General features: G+C 38.6%; 3 protein-coding genes across 4 annotated transcripts in view; 2 read left to right on the top strand and 1 right to left on the bottom strand.

Moving 5' to 3' along the window:
- Positions 1-20,015, bottom strand: part of LOC105382681 (G-protein coupled receptor 52) — a 54,965-nt gene that overhangs the window by 16,697 nt on the left and 18,253 nt on the right. For both annotated transcript variants that reach the window (XM_038121846.2, XM_038121845.2), the window contains exon 2: positions 18,989-19,065. The gene's annotated coding sequence lies outside the window, so the exon portion shown is untranslated. The remainder of the gene's footprint in view (positions 1-18,988; positions 19,066-20,015) is intronic.
- Positions 38-1,449, top strand: LOC125491175. Its single transcript, XM_048632460.1, has 2 exons — positions 38-91; positions 241-1,449. Exons 1-2 carry the CDS (start codon positions 39-41, stop codon positions 1,373-1,375), a joined length of 1,188 nt encoding a protein of 395 aa, XP_048488417.1. The 5' UTR covers position 38; the 3' UTR covers positions 1,376-1,449.
- On the top strand, positions 12,584-18,199 carry LOC125491177. Its single transcript, XM_048632461.1, has 2 exons — positions 12,584-13,070; positions 17,750-18,199. Exons 1-2 carry the CDS (start codon positions 12,722-12,724, stop codon positions 18,010-18,012), a joined length of 612 nt encoding a protein of 203 aa, XP_048488418.1. The 5' UTR covers positions 12,584-12,721; the 3' UTR covers positions 18,013-18,199.

The raw sequence follows: 20,015 nt of genomic DNA, 5'->3' as shown, positions 1-20,015 counted from the left end.
CCAACAAAATCCCACACCTCCTCAAAATAAATAAACACATGGCTTTTCAAATAATCCGGTACTCACTGTTTGTTCCCAACTTCACATACATATAGTGCCACAAACTTATCTGTTCCGGTGAGAGCGAACTAAATTGGTCCATATAATCTATGTCAATATGAAATTCATTAGTACAGTAAGTAATGAGGTATGGACCAATTTAGTTCGCTCTCACCGGAACAGATAAGTTTGTGGCACTATACTAAGATGCAGCCCCATTTTCAAAAACAAAACAATCCTTTCAGACATAGACAACCTAATACAAAATTCACTCAGTAAAATATTAAACCTACCATTCAGAGACCGCGACTGGCTCCAGGCCTCTCTACCCATCCGTTTCGGCGGCATCGGTGTCAGAAAGGTGTCGGACGTAGCCCTACCCGCCTTCTTGTCTTCAACCCACAGCACACTGGCCTTGTATAATAAAATTATTCACCCATCCTTGGGTGTTTCTGAGGTCTCGTGCTGTGGTGAAGCCAAGGAGGCATGGCAATCGATCTGCCCTGGTGAGGCACTGCCCGAAAACCCGCACTCGCAGCGTCTGTGGGACGAGCCCAAATGCCTGTCTACAGGAAGGCACCTGCTCGAGACGAGCCCCAACAACACAGAGAGGGCAAGACTCCTGGCGACGGCAGAACGCGAGTCAGGCCTCTGGCTCCATGCCCTGCCCTCGCCGAATGTGGGAACCTTCCTCGACGACAGGTCTTTCCAGACGGCGATCGGCCTTCGGCTTGGCATGAAAATTGTCCAGCCCCATCACTGCCCGTGCGGAGCGGAGGTCAGCCAACTTGGCCACCATGGCCTCTCGTGCAGACGCAGTGCCGGCCGCCTGTCCCGCCACGCCGCACTGAACGACATCCTGCGCCGGGCCCTTGTGTCAGTCAACACCCCGGCGGTGCTGGAACCTGCCGGTGTCATCCGCGACGACGGAAAGAGGCCCGACGGGATGTCGCTCATTCCCTGGGCACACGGGAGGCCGCTAGTGTGGGATGCCACTTGCGTCGACACACTGGCGGCGTCACACGTCCCACACACATCCAGGGCGGCGGGAGCGGCGGCTGGTACTGCTGAAAACCTGAAAGGGGAGAAATACAGGTCGCTCGACAGCACATACCTTTTTCTCCCGTTTGGCGTCGAAACGATGGGGCCATGGGGTCCGGATGCCAAAAGTTTGGTTAAAGAGATCTCTTCCCGGCTCGCAGACGTCTCAGGGGACAAACGAGCCGGGGCGTACCTCCGCCAGCGCCTGAGTCTGGCGATCCAGCGGGGCAATGTCGCCAGCGTGTTGGGAACCCTCCCACAGGGACCAGGCTTAGAAGGTCTCTTCTACATATAGTTTTAGTTATGTACATAGGTTTAGTTTGTATAATATATAGGTAGTTTAGTTTGTAATTGTAAATTATATGAATTATGTTAATTACTACATTATACGGTAACACTTTATTTTTACTATACATATTTATGTATTCAAACCAGTAATTTGGCTTTCTATAGTTACTCCCTAAGTTATTGTATAAGTAATCGATATTAAAACACAACTCTGTTTAAATTTCAATTATTTACGCAGCCATGTCCTATAAAATCAAAGCTCAGTGCTTTTGATACAATCAAATATAAGTTAAAAGCTTTTTAGGTTAGGATTAAATAAATTAGGATGCAATACATGTACACCTTCCTCTTTAATTCCATAAGTCTCTCGTTCACCCAAAGGTTGCCTGGAAGAGATCACTTTTAGCGATAAGACCGTCTATTGTGCTTACTCCTTCTTTATTATGTAATGTATGTTGTGTGTTTTTTTCAATAAAGTTATTTATTTTATATTTTATTGAAGTCTTTATTGTACAAATATTTAAAATAAAAGTACAGGTTTATTGTATTGTATTAAATAGGTACGCATTTTACGGTACAAACCTACCCCAATTCTTTCTATTTTGTTAATTCACCTTTCTGTTATTTTATTTTCTTTTTCCAATAATAATACCTACTAATTGTGCACTTTATAAATTACACGTGGATAAAGATATTTTTATCAGTATAATGGCAAGAGTCCAAAAAATATAAAGAACCTATCAAACTAGTGCAAAACATGTTTTTTCTAACTTGCTTCCTTCGCACGAAAGAATGAACTTGATACTTGCATTTCTAAAAGCATTGTCCAAGGCATTGGGAAACTTTGCACAATAGAACCTCTGTCAACAGTGTAGCATCAACTTTGTTGCTTTCTTTTGTTGACTTTTAAATCCGTGTTATGTATAAATAGAGTACCTTCCTTACATTTAATGCTATTATAATACGAGGGTGTTACAAAAAAAATTAGTATACATATATGAATCTGGATATCTCGAATGGAACCTTTGGTATCTCCCTCAAGGTCTATACTGCCTTCCTGAGCTTGAACCATTTTTTTCTGCACGCTGAGGCTCTACGGGTTGGGTTCACATTATCTAGACGTGCTAAGTCTAGATGCGCAGGTTTCTTAACTATGTTTGCCTTCAATGTAAGAGCAGTATAAAAATCCATATTTCTAAAGAATGGATTCGTACACGTCAGGATTACCCATGTCCGCTCGAACGAAAGTCAAGATCTCATCCATTACCACGGCTCTACAAACAAACGATTCACGCTCTTGTACTCACTACATAAAGTATTCATAACTGAAACAAAAACCGCAATGTTTACGAACAATTTATTTTTAATTAAGCGTGTAGTTACCCTATATTGAAAACAGCGACATTTATTTAATTGAAATTGTTTCTATGTTCTGAATCTAACCCATAATATTAATAAATGGCTGGATAAGGCAGCCGGCGACCGCATTATGTGGGTTCAAAATTTAGGTCAGCGAATAGCGCACACGTAGCGATGGTTATTATGGGCCTATAGTATACAGTATATGTAGACGCGAGGCGGTGGGAGATGAAGCAGAAAGCACACTGACACACGGGGAGGGGTCAACAGACTCATCCAACTGAAAAGAGCTACCGTGCCGGCTGGTGCGGTCACTTTAGCTTACGAAAAACTAAGTTTCCGAGCGCTGCTGATTTTTTATATAATAAACGTATATATCGAGTTTTCGAACGTTAGTTTTTTGTTATGTTAGAGTAACCATCCTGGGGCTGCAATGTTGTGATAAAAAGTTTTCGAAATGTTTATAAGTAGGTACCCTAATACTATTGCTACAGTTGGTCTTAGTAATCTGAATAATGAAATGAAAGTGATTTTATATTACATAGATGACTGAATCTGTAAAAAATATAAGGATTAATGATGAAAGTTCCTATATAATGCTGAATACATGTAGGTAAAAAAAAGCTTGAATTCAATTAAAATAACGTCTGAAATATTTAAAATTTCACGGAAGCTTCCGGATTTAACGCATCCCCGCACACGGAATTCCAGATGAAATTCACATTGTTACAAGTATTCATCAGATTTTCTGATTAATCTCTGAAACGCATGCATGCTACACAAAAGAGAGTCGAAAAAATGTACTTTGCCATGGTAAAAAAGCGGACATATTATATATGTTTTTTGCCCTAAATTATTGAAGAAGAATGCGACGTATCAGAAACTAAAAATAATAGTTGCCCTAATTTAGGTATAAATTATTGGCACTCGATTCTGTTGTGGACTTAATAAAATTGTATAAACATAAAAACTATAACATAATTTATTTATTTATTTATTATTTATTTATGGAAAACCAACAGTTACATATAAAAAATAAATTTAGACAGAAAATTATAACTTAAACCAAAAACAGTTTCCACTTATAATATAACTTAGATAGTTAAGACAGTATATTTTAATTTTAATTAACCTACCGATATACAAAAAAAAAAACATTAAGAATAACTTAAATTAGGTATGTCAGTCAGTATGTAAGATATTTTATCTATTTTTAAATAAGGTATGTCAGTCAGTACGTAAGTTATTTAATCTATTTTTGAGAACATTGCTTGATAGCATAAATAAATCTAAATCTTTACAAACTTTATTACATAATTTACTAGCTCTGATAAGAAAAGAATTCTGAGAATAATTCGTTTTAGCATTTGGTATTGAAAACGTTAAACATGATCTAGTTAACTTAGCCGGACAATTAAAGTTAATCTTACTCAATAGAAAAGGTGTATCCAACAAATTGTTAATAATCTTATGCAAGAACATAATATCACTGTGCATTCTTCGAGTTTGAAGTGAAGTGAGCTTAAATTTTTCATCACCACATAATCTAAAGTTAACATATTTAATAAATTTATTTTGAATTTTTTCAATCATATTAATATAGATGTGATACTGAGGACTCCAAATAACAGAGGCAAATTCCAGCACACTCCTTACGTATGCAAAAAATAAAATTTTGTAAGTTGCTGGATTTCTGAAGTCCCTACATGATCGGAGCACAAAGCCCAGCATACTATAAGCCTTGTTGGTTATATGCTGAATGTGGGGAACAAAAGACATCTTCTCATCCAGAATGACACCCAAATCCCGAACCCTATCTACCCTTTGTATATTTTGGCCATTTAGATAATAAGTAGTAAACGTGGTGTTAGTTTTGCGAGAAAAGGATATAACATTGCATTTGGAGACATTCAGAGACAAATGGTTCACCGAGCAAAAGACACATAAATTATTGAGATCACTCTGCAAATTGGTACAATCCTGAGGCTCCCTGATTATTTTAAATATCTTTTTGTCATCTGCATAGAGCAAGCAATCTGAATGATGTAAATAATATAATATATCGTTTACAAATATATTAAATAACAGAGGACCCAAATGTGAGCCCTGGGGTACACCAGAGTGGACTGGCACAAACGCAGAAGTAAATCCATTTATAGCTACAGCCTGACATCTATTACTTAGGTAAGATTCGAGCCAACGTAGTAGGTCCCCATGTATACCGACTGCTTCCAGTTTACGCAACAAATGAAAATGTGATAGTTTGTCGAACGCTTTGGAATAGTCAGTATAGACAACGTCCACTTGATGACCATCCTCCATAGCCTTCAGTACAGTATGGGTCAACTCGCAGAGATTAGTTTCCACTGATCGACCAGACACGAAGCCGTGCTGGTTGTTGATTATGGTTGGACGAATAAGGGGATAAATAATGTCGTAAATAATTTTTTCGAACAATTTTCCAAGGACACATAATTTTGAAATTGGGCGATAATCAGTGACTTTATGCCTACTACCTGTTTTAAAAATTGGAATTATGTTCGTCCTCTTCCAATAATGGGGTATACCCAATAACCTTACGTAGGTATTCATAATCAGTCGAGCATTAGAGGCAAACCACAATCTTCAAATGTGTCCATTTTAATCAAAGGAAACTATGTACAAAACTATAATAAGAAATCGACCGGCTAAGATACAACCAGTGTTTTAAAAATGCGATTATTGAATAATTTCGTCTCAGTAAGCCTATCCCACATATTGTCACGGACATTATTATCCCCTAATTTCAGTTTAATATGCCGTCATGAAATTCCTAAACCGGGGGGCACTCCAGACTAGTCAATACAGATAGTCCCTAATGACCACTGCTTATTGTATTAAACTAACCGATAGCATGACAGATCGCGTTCGTTAGTTTTTTATCAAGCTATAGAGTAAGGTAAGGTCGCTCTTAGCGATAAGGCCGCCTATTGTTCATTGTCTAGTTTTTAAGTACCTATTGTCTGTATGTTTTAATATTTGTGGTGACCAATAAAATATTCTATTCTATTATATTAAGATTGAACCATCCAAATCGTTTAAAATATACTTCCTGTAGTCAGATCATACGAGTAGGTATATTATAGAAATGCATAAGGGTTACTGTCTAAATTTACGCATCTCTTCGGAGCGCTGCGCAAACCACGGCTCTAACTCGTCGTTGTCTCTACCGATTGTCTGAACCAATGATTTCAAATCCTTACGCTAATCCTAACTAATATTATAAATGCGAAAGTAAGTATGTATGTCTCTCTGTCTGTCTGTCTGTCTGTCTGTCTGTCTGTCTGTCTATTTCCCGTAGGAATTCCGGGATAAAAAGTAGCCTATGTTCTTTCTCAGGGTCTAGACCATATGTATACCAAATTTCATTCAAATCCGTTCAGTAGTTTTGGCGTGAAACAGTAACAGACAGACAAACACAGCTTCTTTCGCATTTATAATATTAGTTAGGATTAGTTAGGATAAGTCAATGGTCTAAACATTTTCGTTCGTTCGTTAGTCGATTAAGAGAGTGACCCCGCTGCTAACAAGCGTCTTCCACGACTAGCCGCTGCCGTAGCTCATTATGCTGGATATGCACGGATTAGCCGGTTCTGTTCTGTGGTGAAATGAACGCACAGCTATTACACGCTGACCCCTACAGATAAAGACGGATTCTTCCACGATAGTTCTTTTGTATTTTATTTTCTCTTGAAGTTTTGGATTAGACTATCTGTACCTAACTGTGCCTGGCTTTAGGAATTGTATTCGTGACTAAGATTATAGTGTAATATAAAGCGTACAATTATTTGTTTGAAATGTAAATTTAGGCTTAAGGGTGCTTTTCCACCAGAGATGTGCTATGCTACGATGCTATGGATGCGTTTGATATCCACCAATCATATTATTGGTTAATCATAGCTTAGCACTGGTGGAAACGGATTCAACTAAGATATGTTTTTTGTATGGAATGATGCGTGCTATGGATGTGTGCTATGGATGCGTGCTATGGATATGTGCTATGGACCATCGCGAGTGGTGTAGCTATGGCGCCGCCGCCCCCGTCGTTTCCCTACTATCGATACATAGCATAGCTCGAGATGCGCATCTTTCTCGCACAGCTACTTTGCGGCGGCGCATCTTCGTAGCGCATCTTCCTCGCACAGCTACCTAGCGTAGTATTGGTGGAAACGGTCACATATTTTCGTAGCGTAGATATCACATCTTCGCAGCATAGCTGCATAGCACATCTCTGGTGGAAAAGCACCCTAAGGGTGCTTTTCCACCAGAGATGTGCTATGCTACGATGCTATGGATGCGTTTGATATCCACCAATCATATTAATTGGTGCACATAGCTTAGCACTGGTGGAAACGGATTCAACTAAGATATGTTTTTTGTATGGAATGATGCGTGCTATGGATGTGTGCTATGGATGCGTGCTATGGATATGTGCTATGGACCATCGCGAGTGGTGTAGCTATGTATGTGCAGAGCAGACCTACAGTATGCCGCCGCACCCGTCGTTTCCCTACTATCGATACATAGCATAGCTCGAGATGCGCATCTTTCTCGCACAGCTACTTTGCGGCGGCGCATCTTCGTAGCGCATCTTCCTCGCACAGCTACCTAGCGTAGTATTGGTGGAAACGGTCACATATTTTCGTAGCGTAGATATCACATCTTCGCAGCATAGCTGCATAGCACATCTCTGGTGGAAAAGCACCCTAACAGTCACCTAAATTTCAGGTATAGTAGAAGTAGAACTAAAAAATCCATGTTTAGTATTAAGATGCAAGGTATTATGTGGGTGTGAAAGTTATTTCCGCGCACAAATGGTAATCTCGCGCCACCGTCACTCCACTGAAACCGGTGAGTCGGAAATGACTGGAACCACTTGAGTCTCTGAGACTTAGCCCGGAAACTTTGTTAGCATATTCTTATCACGATCCCGCAGCATTCCGTTTTCTATCTTTACATGGTGGTAAAGAAAGAAAATAAGTTTTTCTTTACGGCCAGTTTCAACTACTGTGTCATCCGATAGCTAAGTATTTCTATTTTTTTATGTTAGATGCGAAATTGATAAATGGAAATGTCAAGTTGTAAAATACCGTTATTCAGCTTGTCAATTTAGTGTCTGAGATAAAATAATTTATGTATTTTAGATAACGATGCGGGTTCAAGTCATCATTAATACCGATTCAGACATGTACCAATGCGTTATCTTAAGGATTTAGTACAATGTTTTGTATACTGTCGCTCTTAGGTAAAGGAAAAACATCTTTAGGAAACCTGATTTAGATTTAGCACATTTTGATGTGTGAACCCACAAACTCGCAGTAGATCAGCATGTTGGTATATGGCCACGAACATTGTAAAAGTTTTCCTTTCGAAAGAGACAGGTCCCGCACAGAGAATAGAATTTGAATTGACAAATAAAATATTTTTATAAATTGTATTTAAGGGTGACGAAAATAGACAAAGATATCGATACTACTTACGTATTACGAAACCTTACTCCTCTACTAAGTAGCTGTTCCATCACCACAAGAATTCTTATACTTATTTCTAAAAATAGCCTGGTTTTCTCTTGTGTATTTTGCCATAAAGGCAAAGTGCATTATTGTTTAGCGAAAGCGGACATAACCGTTTTGTCGTCACAACGTCGCCCCTTCAGAACAATACAGGTGCCAGACAATGGAGGGCACTCGCATATCCGACTGATAGTGGGGCCTGTTTCATATAACTGACAATTATTACGTTTTATGCTGGCGTGAGATAAATAAGGTTATGAATGTGTGCACTGTGTGTTTCACTGTACATCAAACATAAAGAATTATGGAATTTGGCAGCAGTAGTTAGACGGCTAGTCTAGTCTAGAGGCCTTCGGACAGCTTGAAAACATGTGACCAACGTTGCCCACTTACCAGACCACTTGCTTGCTTGCAAGAATGCTTTGTGTTGAGGTCTAAACCCTTCCTTCATTGGAAGGAGATCCTTGCAGTAGTCGGAACGTGTTTGATTGTAATGATGACTAAGTATGAACAAACAACAATAATTGTCAGTCACACGAAACGGGCCCCTGTGTCCACTGGAGCCGGTTGGTACATAAATTGCCAGAGCAGTCATAACGCGGGGGAGTGCAGCTGACATATATCCGCGTCCCCTTTGTGCATGTTGCTTGTGACATTATACAAGACTCCTGCGGTCGTATTGGTTAGCTAAAGTCCGGCAACGTAAATTTTGCTACGGGGATGGCTTTTTTTTACTGTAACCCTAACCCCAGTTCAGTGTCAGAAATTACAAATAATGCAAGTGCCAACACCAAAAATAGTTTATTAATCACTATTAGAACGTTTGTATCAAAAAATTTGACTGTAAAGTAATTTCTCCCATTTTAATAACACGTGTTTACGTGTATTACGCCCTAACTGTCATTAGGAGAGAGAGTGCAATGCCATAGAAAAATACTTCCTTCCGACGAATATATTTCATAATGGACCACTTATACGGATTTGTCATCATAATATTTTTTTGCTCACTTGAAAAGAGCTATCCAACGATGTATGACTCATCTTTATTGGGCATAGGTCCCAAAACGCCCATTGTCATTTGACTGTTGCCGAGTTGCAGAAAGGGCTTTAAGCTAATGTCGACATTAAATCTATGTCTGTCTCTTTCTGTCCGTATACTGTCAAAGCAAGGCAACAATACATTTAATGCCGACATTAACTTAAAGATCCTTTCTGCAACTCCGTGTGTATTAAAAATAGTGCAGGTTTCTGTCTGACATTAAAGACTACCTTCAACTTTACAACAATAGGTGCTTTGTTAAGAATTTAAATTGCAACTTCTTGCAAAAGGTGTCTTCCAGTCTCAACCGAGTACGAACTACAAAGCGAAGCCGCAGCAAAGGACCTTTAAAATAACTTTAAGAATAATAAACTTTAAGGTACGGAGTGCCGAGACTTTATGCTTTTAAGCTTTTTACAAGTTCTACAAAGTGTTGAGGAAACTCTGGTTTTATGTATGTACCTTACCTACACTAGAAGTCCTAAAAAAATATCGTGGCGTCTCGTGGCATGCAAAATTATAAAGGATTTGTTAAAGAACATAATTATATAAATAAATCAACGTTGATTTTATTTCTATTTACAGAATCATTTATTTCACAAACTGGTACATAGACTTAATTTTCGTTAGAATTACGCCATAGTATACTCAATAGTAATTGGGATAGTATTCAGTTATGAAATTAAATAATGCACTGTATTGTGTATAAGTGGTATTAAAAATTATTATGTATTTCAAATTTAATATGCTATTTTATTCAGCAACATTGTTATTTGATGAAACCACACAAATGCTCTCTGATTCTAATTTATTCCGTTAGCCTGCTTTTGATTGCGGTTTCACGATATATCATAGTCTGTACAATAATATAGTGTAATTTAATAAATTAAGTATCACTTTCACCACACAGTGTTTTCCCACCGTTGACCATTATTAATTTAGTACTTAAAATTGTAATAAAAATTAAGTTTAAATAAATAAATAATACTTAAATAATAGATAAATTTATTTTGTTGGATATTTTTAATAGCTTTACCTATTTTGAAGAACATTAACAACACACTCTCTGTACCTTAAAAAACTTTGGGAAGCCAGAACAAACAATCACACACATACGACGATAACGAACTTAAAACAACTCTGTTTTTCGATTTAGGATTTTAAAAATAAAAGTGTTTGCTACAGCGTAGCGTGCTACGTGCTACGGTTCGTAGCCGCGTAGCGCATTCACCCGGCGTAGCACAGTGTGGTGGAAACAGAAAATATACAGCTTACTTTACTTCTTATCTTTTAGGTGACAGATACAAGAACTAAACTAGAATAGGGAATATGCACGTATTGTTTTATATTCTTATTCGATTGTTTTACATCTCTTTACTATAGTAAAAAAAAAACAACACCAAAAAAAGTAATTTAAGATATTTTAAAGAAAGTAAAAAATTTATAAAACCGACTCGTCCACTAAAACACCCAAAATCTTTTGTCAAGAGGTGTGACGTCATCACGTTCGTTTCACGGCTCAGAATAATGACTCTCGCTTGTCGCGGCGACGCTCAGTTCTATGGGCATAGATTATTATGAGATTGACATATCGTCACATCCGCTCTAAGAAAATCCGTTACGTTTCAAAGATTTAAAGTTACCGAAGTTTTTTTGTACTTTTCAACAATTATTTACTCGCTCAAAAATGAATTATAATCAAAAATATTGATAGAGGCATAATTCTGAAATAACAAAGTTTATTAAAAATACTATTTGACCATTATTTAATTCACGTGCATATTCCCTATTAGACTAGGGCTACACGAAGATGATTCCTCAGTGAGATCCGCGTCAGTTGCTGACTGCCCCGGGGGCGCTGGACGGACATAGCCTTTTTTCGAATAGTTTTAGTTGACTTTCGTCTAGAATGTTTTCATTTCCAAATGATTATTGTTCCTTATTTCTTAGTTTTGTATATTTTGTTTTGTAACGATCGCTGGAGGCACTATAGAAGGCTACTCAGACGAACAAATGATAAATCCTAATCGTTTTTTCATAAAATTAATTTCACGGTGGACATAGAGGACTTTTGAACTAAACAGCCGATTCTGAAGAACATAAAGCCTACCAAGTAAAGTTCAACAAACCGAGTTGTTGAAGCACAACACTACGTGTGCGCCCCATCACTAGACGAGTGACGGCGCCCCCCCGCGCCCCGCACCCTCGCAGGCGCAGAGGCAGACTACGCGCCGCCATTCTGAGACTGCAAGCCATTCGATCAACATAACCAATATTTCTTTGATTTTAAAAAGCTGATAAAGTCAATATATTTCTTGTAAAACGGATCTCCAACCTAGTTCTCATTGAGTAGATACCTGCGCCACCAAGTATTCGAGCCGGATACGGGCTTTTTGGAAGATCTGAAGACCAGGCGAGACGAAAATCGGAATCCCGAGGCACGTATCGGCGAGGTCGTTCAAGGGCAAGGTAGAAGATCCACGCGGCAACAATCTGCTAGTCGCCGTGAACTCCACGAAAATAATCAAGATACAACATTCTACGGCCAGTCTCGAATCTCAAGAATCACAAGAAAAACCAGAAACCACGACCAGAATCGAAAAACCAGGAAAAGAGGTTACAGTGTGGTATTGCTGTGAGTTCGTTCCAATTTCAATTATCCCCTGTGTGCACAATTCAATTCACTATCTTTTTTCCTAGTAAAAATCACGTAACAATAATAATTATCCCGTTTTAATCATCAATTCATTTTGTTAAAATTACCATTTTGGGTGTCATAACCTAATTATCTCCCATTTCTCCCGTCACCTGTCTATTTTTACACAATCGAAAGCGCATATTATTCATAAATAATCGAATCTATTCCCAATTTTAACCTACGTGTTTGCGTACCCACGTCATTAAATTATTGAAATCCATTTGCATCTGTCAATCCATTCAAGTTTATTCAGTTCAAAGGCCATATTTGTTTCAATGAACAGCTGTTTTCCCCAACACAGTGTATATTTTTAACAAATTGCATATTTTTTCTCGTTTTTTAACATATTGTTTTTATCTCATACATTCCAGTGAATCCGTCAGCATCGCTGTCGCGCAGGTGGTGCGTGCGCCGAACCGCCTCTAACCGGTTACGCAAGCTGAGGTGGCTTCGATGTTTGCATTGCTTGCGTGAGCTCTTCTGCTGACCCATAGTAGCTGCCTGTTAAAATTTAAGTATCGCTTCATACACATCGAGCTTGTTTCACTATTTTCACAAATTTTACTTTATAAACCAAGTGTAAAACAGCTATAAACATTGATCGAATGGATTGCAGTCTCAGAATCATCTGAGAGACTTGGGCACCAGTTATCTTAGCTTAACTTCATTTATTAGCCTACTCCATTAAGTCGCAACTCATTAAACATGGATATTAAATCATTAAAAAGGTCAAGAGCATCATTTAAATCAAAGCTTACAATATTTAAAACTTATTTAGAAACGCTTTTGCCTTGTAAAGAGCTAAATAACTTGCAAATTCGAGAATTAACTATTAGAGCTAGTAAAATACAAGAAATGTACAATGAATATGACTCAACTCAAACTGAAATAGAAAATTTATCTGAAATTCCAGGTGACGAACATTTAGAACGGGAGAGCTTCGAAACCAGCTACTTCAGCACAGTAGCTGCCGCGCAGGAGGCGCTCGATAAGCACACGGCGGCTTCTGCGGCGCGGGACAATCAGTCGGTAACGGGTTCTAGTGCATTCTCAGGTGGGCCAAACCTTAAATTACCTACAATTAATTTACCGACATTTTCTGGTCGCTATCAGGACTGGTTAGAATACCATGACACATACAAGTCACTAATACACACAAACACTTCAATACCAAAAATCCATAAATTTCACTATTTGCGGAACACTTTAAAGGAAAGTGCTTCTATAATCATAAAATCATTAGAGTTTTCAGCAGAAAACTATGATGTTGCATGGGATTTGCTGTGTGATCGATACAATAATGATAGAATTCTAGTAAACAATCACATACAAGCTTTGTTTAACATACAACCAGTTGTTCAAGAATCCTCAAAGGCGTTACGTAGCACAATAGATAGCATTAATAAAAATCTAAGAGCCTTGAAAACACTTAATTTACCTACAGAACACTGGGACATTCTCATCATCCACATGGTGACTAGTAAACTGGATTCACACACAATGCGTGACTGGGAAACAGAACGCAATCATATAAAGTCTATACCTACTTTAGAAGAATTCAACTCATTTCTCAAAAACCGCGCAGACTTACTAGAGACCATGGAGGAAGCACAATCACAAAAACACACACGCAGACACAGCGACATCTCTCACAATCGTCCAAAAACTTTTGTCGTAAATCATAACCAAACACAAAAACAATCACAATATCATTGCCCTGTTTGTAAAAATAATCATTCCATTTACCAATGTCTAAAATTCAAATCAATGCCTATCGAGGCACGCATTGAAAAGGTAAATAAATTAAACCTTTGCACTAATTGTTTACGGAGTGGTCATGACGAACAACGTTGTAGATTGAGTTCATGTAGGTATTGCACAAAACGACACAATACAATGTTACATAAAACGGATTCTGCATCTACACAATCACAAACACAAACAAAATCAAGTAGCTCGCAGTCCCCCTGCCATGGGTCAAGTGACTGTGTTGTCTTACCGTCCATAGCAGGGCAAAATCAATCACAAATACCACAGAGTAGTCAGAACAGTATGGTAGTACAGTCAGACAACATTACATTGTCCTCTACTCATAACAGTCAAGTTCTACTTTCAACTGCAATCATAAACATAACCGATCACCACGGTAACAATCACAAAATTCGTGCACTTCTAGATAACGGCAGCACGTCTAGTTTTATTACAGAAAAAATACAAAAACAGTTGCAAATACCCAGTTATTCAACTTCAATTTCAGTACAAGGGCTAAATAAACAGTCTTCAAAAATAACACAAAGATGTGACGTGACTATATCTTCACTCACCAATAGTGGTTATACAACAAACGTCAATTGTTTCGTTGTTCCACAAATCACCCAGTTGATACCTACTACAAGAATAAATTGCGAGGCTCTCAATATTCCTTCGCATATCAAACTAGCAGATCCGACGTTCTCAGTTCCTGCGGAAGTGCATATGCTGTTAGGCGCGGATTTGTTTTGGGCGGTCCTATCTAACAACCGCATCAATCTAGGCAAAAATAAACCAACCTTAGTTGAAACAACACTAGGGTGGATAGTTTCAGGATCTATACAAGTTCCTTATTCTAAACACAACAAAATGCAATCCTATAATACAGTCCACTGTCATTTTCTAAATAACATTGAGCTTGAGGAAAAACTCGATAAATTCTTTGAATTTGAATCAGTTTCCACCACTCAACAATCCCGAACTAAAGGTGAGAGTGAGTGTGAACAAATATTTACACAAACAACCACACGCCACCCAGATGGCAATTTCATTGTTACAATACCATTAAAAGAATCACCTGAATGCTTAGGCGACTCATCACATCAAGCATTAATTCAATTTAAATCATTAGAGCGCAAATTCAATCGCAACAGTGAGTTTAAACAAAAATACACAGATTTTCTTGAAGAATATCAGACCTTAGGTCATATGTCAGAAAACACTAACCCACAAGACGACAAAACTTCATACATAATGCCACATCACGGCATTCTGCGTGAAGATAAACTCACAACAAAGTTGAGAACAGTTTTTAACGCATCAAGTATAACTAGTTCAGGCAAGTCATTTAATGACATTCAGTACATAGGCCCCACTGTACAAGATGATTTATTAAGCATACTGATTAGATTCCGTCAGCATAAGTATGTAGTGTCATCGGACATAGAAAAAATGTACCGACAAATTTATGTAAAGGAGGAACAGCGAAGCTTACAACAAATTTACTGGCGATCAGATCCCAGTGAGCCAATCAAACTATACAAGTTAAATAGGGTCGCGTACGGTACAGCATCCGCGCCATATCTAGCTACCAGATGCCTAATGCAGTTAGGGCAAGAGTGTACAGACAAAAATGTAGGTGAAACAATCTTACATGACTTCTACGTCGACGATTATATCTCAGGTAATGATGACGAGCAAACCCTCATACAAACATGTAAGGGCGTCATACAAACACTACAAGGAGCTCATTTTCAATTACGAAAATGGCGTTCTAACTCAGCCTCAGTATTAAACTCTCTAGACAATGAAAACAACAATGACGAACTATTATGTCTAAAAAATGACGAGTATGCAAAAACATTAGGTTTACTTTGGGCCTGCACAAAAGATTTATTACTGTTTTCAATAAACAACATCAAACAAAAACACAAAATAAATAAACGCATAATTTTATCAACTATAGCACAAGTATTTGACCCATTAGGATTAATTAATCCTTGTATGTTACAGGCCAAAATTCTCCTACAGAATTTATGGGCGAAAAATGTTGACTGGAACAGTCAGTTACCAGCCGAGGTTGAGTCACAGTGGAACACATTTGTAAAACATTTACCGGAAGTAACCGAAATTCAAATTCCTCGTCGAGTTTTATGTGATTTCTACGTCAAGGTAGAATTACATACATTTAGTGATGCTTCTATAAAAGCATATTCAGCTTGCGTATATGTACGCTCACTGTCTAACAATGGCAACGTAAGTGTCCACTTACTGTTGGCAAAAAGTAAAGTTTCTCCTCTAAAACAAAAAATTACTATGTCTGGGGACTTGAGCTGTGTGGTTCTCTTCTGGCTACTCAGTTAGCAAAAAAGGCAATAGAATCATTACGTCTACATATAGACGCACAGTACTTCTGGTGTGACTCAACTATCGTGCTGAGCTGGATAAAAACATGTAAGCTAAAACTAAAACTATTTGTACTCAACAGAATAAATGAAATCACCAAGAATTCAAACCCTCAGTCATGGAATTATGTTCCCACAGATATGAACCCTGCCGATATAGGGTCAAGGGGTTTAAATGCAGCAAAACTTAAATCATCACTTTTGTGGTGGGGAGGTCCGCACTTCCTACACCAAGCAGATATGCAGTTGCCTACTCAACCGCAAAACACAAATAGTGAGGAATTGCCAGAGATTAAGTTTCAGTGTCATTTATCTACTACTGAACCTCATGAAAATAATTTAGCACTTAACTTTTCTAATATTTGTTTATTACAACGTGTAATAGTACAAATTAAACGTTTTAAACATAACTGTTTCAATCGTAATAACAAAATAGTAGGTCTAATTACAGCATCAGAACTTGAAGACGCTATGCAGGTTTTATGTAAAATAGTGCAGAGTGATATGTTTTGTAAACAAAAATCCATTTTAATTAACAAAAAACCATTGCCGTCTAAAGATAAACTTTTAAGTCTTAATCCCTTTGTTGATGATGCAGGTATAATCAGAGTTGGAGGGAGACTGTCGAACACGAACTACGCCTACGACACAAAACACCCCATCTTACTACATGCATCACATCACATCACTAAACTTTTAGCCCAACACTATCACAAAATACTTTTACATCCAGGGCCACAACTATTATTGGCAACATTACGCCATAAGTTTTGGATTATCAATGGGCGTAATTTAACTAGAAAAGTAACTCATACTTGCATAACTTGTCTTAGATTTTCAGGTAAAACTTACCAACCCATCATGGGTAACCTCCCAAAGCAGAGGCTACAAGCTGACTATCCATTCGCAAACACAGCAGTCGATTATGCGGGACCAATCCTGATAGCGAACAAAAAGGGTCGTGGCAGTCAGCTGAAAAAAGCATACATAGCCATTTTTGTATGTATGGCAGTACGAGCTGTGCACATAGAGCTCGTCACCGACTTAACTTCCCAGGGCTACATGGCCATGCTTAATCGTCTAATTTGCCGCAGGGGCAAGCCAGCCTCCATAACATCCGATAATGCTAAATGTTTTATTGGTACCTTTAATGAATTACCTAAATTTTTGAAATAAAACTCCAATAACATAATTAATGAAGCAGCTAAGATTCAAATTGAATTCAAATTCTCTCCACCATACAGTCCGCACTTCAATGGGTTAGCAGAAGCGTCAGTGAAGTCAGTCAAACATCACCTAAAACGAGTTTTATCAATGACTCACCTAGATTATGAAGAAATGTACACTGTCTTGGTTCAAATAGAGGCAATTCTTAATTCCAGACCCATAACCCCTATTTCATCTGATCCATCTGATCTAGTAGCTCTCACTCCTGCACATTTTCTGATTGGACGAACGCTCACAATGCTACCTGCACCTCAGGTCGACAACGCTCCAATAAACACACTCTCTCGATACAAACGAGTCCAAGCATTGAAAGCACACTTCTGGAATCGCTATTATAAGGAGTATATTTCAGCATTACAGATTCGCAGCAAGTGGCACACCAATCGAGGCCAACTACAGCTTGGGCAGATGGTCCTCATCAAAGATGACCGGCTCCCACCCAACAGATGGCTGCTCGGTCGCATCACAGCCGTCTACCCTGGCACCGACGGCATCAACCGCGTGGCAGACGTCCTCTCCACTTCGGGGACCTTGAGACGGGCTTACAACCGGCTCTGCCCTCTACCCATGACGTTGGACCAGGATACTCCAGCTCCAAGGGGCCCAGCTTGTTGAAGCACAACACTACGTGTGCGCCCCATCACTAGACGAGTGACGGCGCCCCCCCGCGCCCCGCACCCTCGCAGGCGCAGAGGCAGACTACGCGCCGCCATTCTGAGACTGCAAGCCATTCGATCAACATAACCAATATTTCTTTGATTTTAAAAAGCTGATAAAGTCAATATATTTCTTGTAAAACGGATCTCCAACCTAGTTCTCATTGAGTAGATACCTGCGCCACCACGAGTAAACAATAAGTTTCGTTTAGCACCACTGTACTGTATTCTGTCTTTAGCGAAGATCTACTGCACCCACACATACAACATGGCAATCAACACACACACAAACATACACACACAAACTCCTATCTCACGTATTCACTATGCAGTGTCTGGGTACACATATTGCAATATGCTAGCTTATAGCATAAAAAGGTTGCTTGAAATATATGGGACCAATCACCACCTTTTATAGAAATCTAACAAAAAAGACAATATGCACCATAATAGTGATATAATAATACTTGTACGCCTCTAAAGGACCTCATGACACATATACTAGTTTAGCTATTGATGTTTTACCTACACGCTACTCAAAAATAATAAGAAGACTTTACGAGTGTATTAAATTAGCTCATAAGAAGCTAGAACACTGTCGTAAATTCACCAAAATGGTGCATAAAAGGGGCGTGTGCAGTTCACACTAACTTCATCTACGATTCAGGCGATTCAGGTTATTAAATTATCATATTAAACTTGCTTAACTTAACATTTCTATGTAACGCCTGTTCCTTATAGGTACATAAACAGGGTTTTGAAAAAAGGTATACTAAGACGAAAGGGGGTGACTCAGGGGGACATTCTGAACAAGAATTTGTCGTTGGTGACAAGTCCGCCGACAAATCTGCGTTTGAATGTAGGTATTGGTTGGCGCGGCTCGCGGCTCGCTGGCATCATCATCATCACACCAAGGCATTGTAAATAAGGCTTACCATCAACGGGCGTGGGACTTTGCGTGGCGAAGGTTCCAAGTCGAGGCCTTCATCGCGGGAGGCGAGCTTACAGTGTCCTGAAACAATACACAATACGTGTAAGTTAAAGATCCGGGTAAAATCTGAATTGTTTCATGCACAATGGAAGTGTTATCGATGGATAGACGCAAAATATTATAATTTAAAAGTTTTTACAAACTTTGTTGGATTAAATCCTCCAAGAAATATACTGTGCTTTATTAAAGACAAATTAAAGATTTAGTTTTACTTTTATTTAGTCATTAGTTTTTCAAAAATCAACTAAATATTCATTAGCTTTTCTTGTGCTTTTTTATAATGCACATTATACTTTTCAAAACCCAATGAATATACTCCAAGAATACAGTTTGAAGAGTCTGTTAAAAAACACAATACAAATGAGCATAAATATCCAAGTAAATATAAGATACAACACTGCCTGCAATATCCGGGCACCACCCGGAAAATTAAATACTAACAAAGAACTCGCGCATTCATTTAGAGAGATTAAACATTTGCACAGATAACGAACCAGTAAAAATGCTTAAATGTTAGCTCATTATTTGGCTTAGCTCGAATCAGTCGATACAATCACCCGCTTACGAAAGAGCTGCGGGTTCGAATCCCGGCTATGACATCATGTAACAATGAATTCTTTGGAATTTAGGTGCGATGTGTACTCGTATACATAGATAGGTAGCATCACTTCGACAGCTACTGCTTTGAAAGAAACATAAAGAGAAAGAAAATAATTTTATTATCATAGGTGTTTTCATAGGTGTTGTTGGAAAGATTTTTCACATTGTGTAAATCCACCAACCCGCATTTGGCCAGAGACAGCGAGGTTGCTAATGATCCAAGCTTCAAGGCAGTTTAGAACATAAGAGGATATGCACAAAGGCTCTATTCGAGTGACCTAGCTGCAGGCACTAATAGGTAGACGAAGTTATAGCATAGCACTTAGATACCGATTAAATATAGCGTAGCGTAAATTTGCATTCGAATTTTT

Source organism: Plutella xylostella, chromosome Z (assembly GCF_932276165.1).
Source record: "Plutella xylostella chromosome Z, ilPluXylo3.1, whole genome shotgun sequence".
In the NCBI taxonomy this organism is placed as follows: domain Eukaryota; kingdom Metazoa; phylum Arthropoda; class Insecta; order Lepidoptera; family Plutellidae; genus Plutella; species Plutella xylostella.
This window is presented reverse-complemented; position numbering and strand designations above follow the sequence as displayed.

Coding starts and splice junctions, on each gene's coding strand:
- LOC125491175 (XM_048632460.1), top strand. CDS start 39: ATGGCTTTTCAAATAATCCGGTACTCACTGTTTGTTCCCAACTTCACA. Junction 92..240: donor GTTCCCAACTTCACATACAT/ATAGTGCCACAA, acceptor TTGTGGCACTAT/ACTAAGATGCAGCCCCATTT.
- LOC125491177 (XM_048632461.1), top strand. CDS start 12,722: ATGGATATTAAATCATTAAAAAGGTCAAGAGCATCATTTAAATCAAAG. Junction 13,071..17,749: donor GGGTTCTAGTGCATTCTCAG/GTGGGCCAAACC, acceptor AGTATATTTCAG/CATTACAGATTCGCAGCAAG.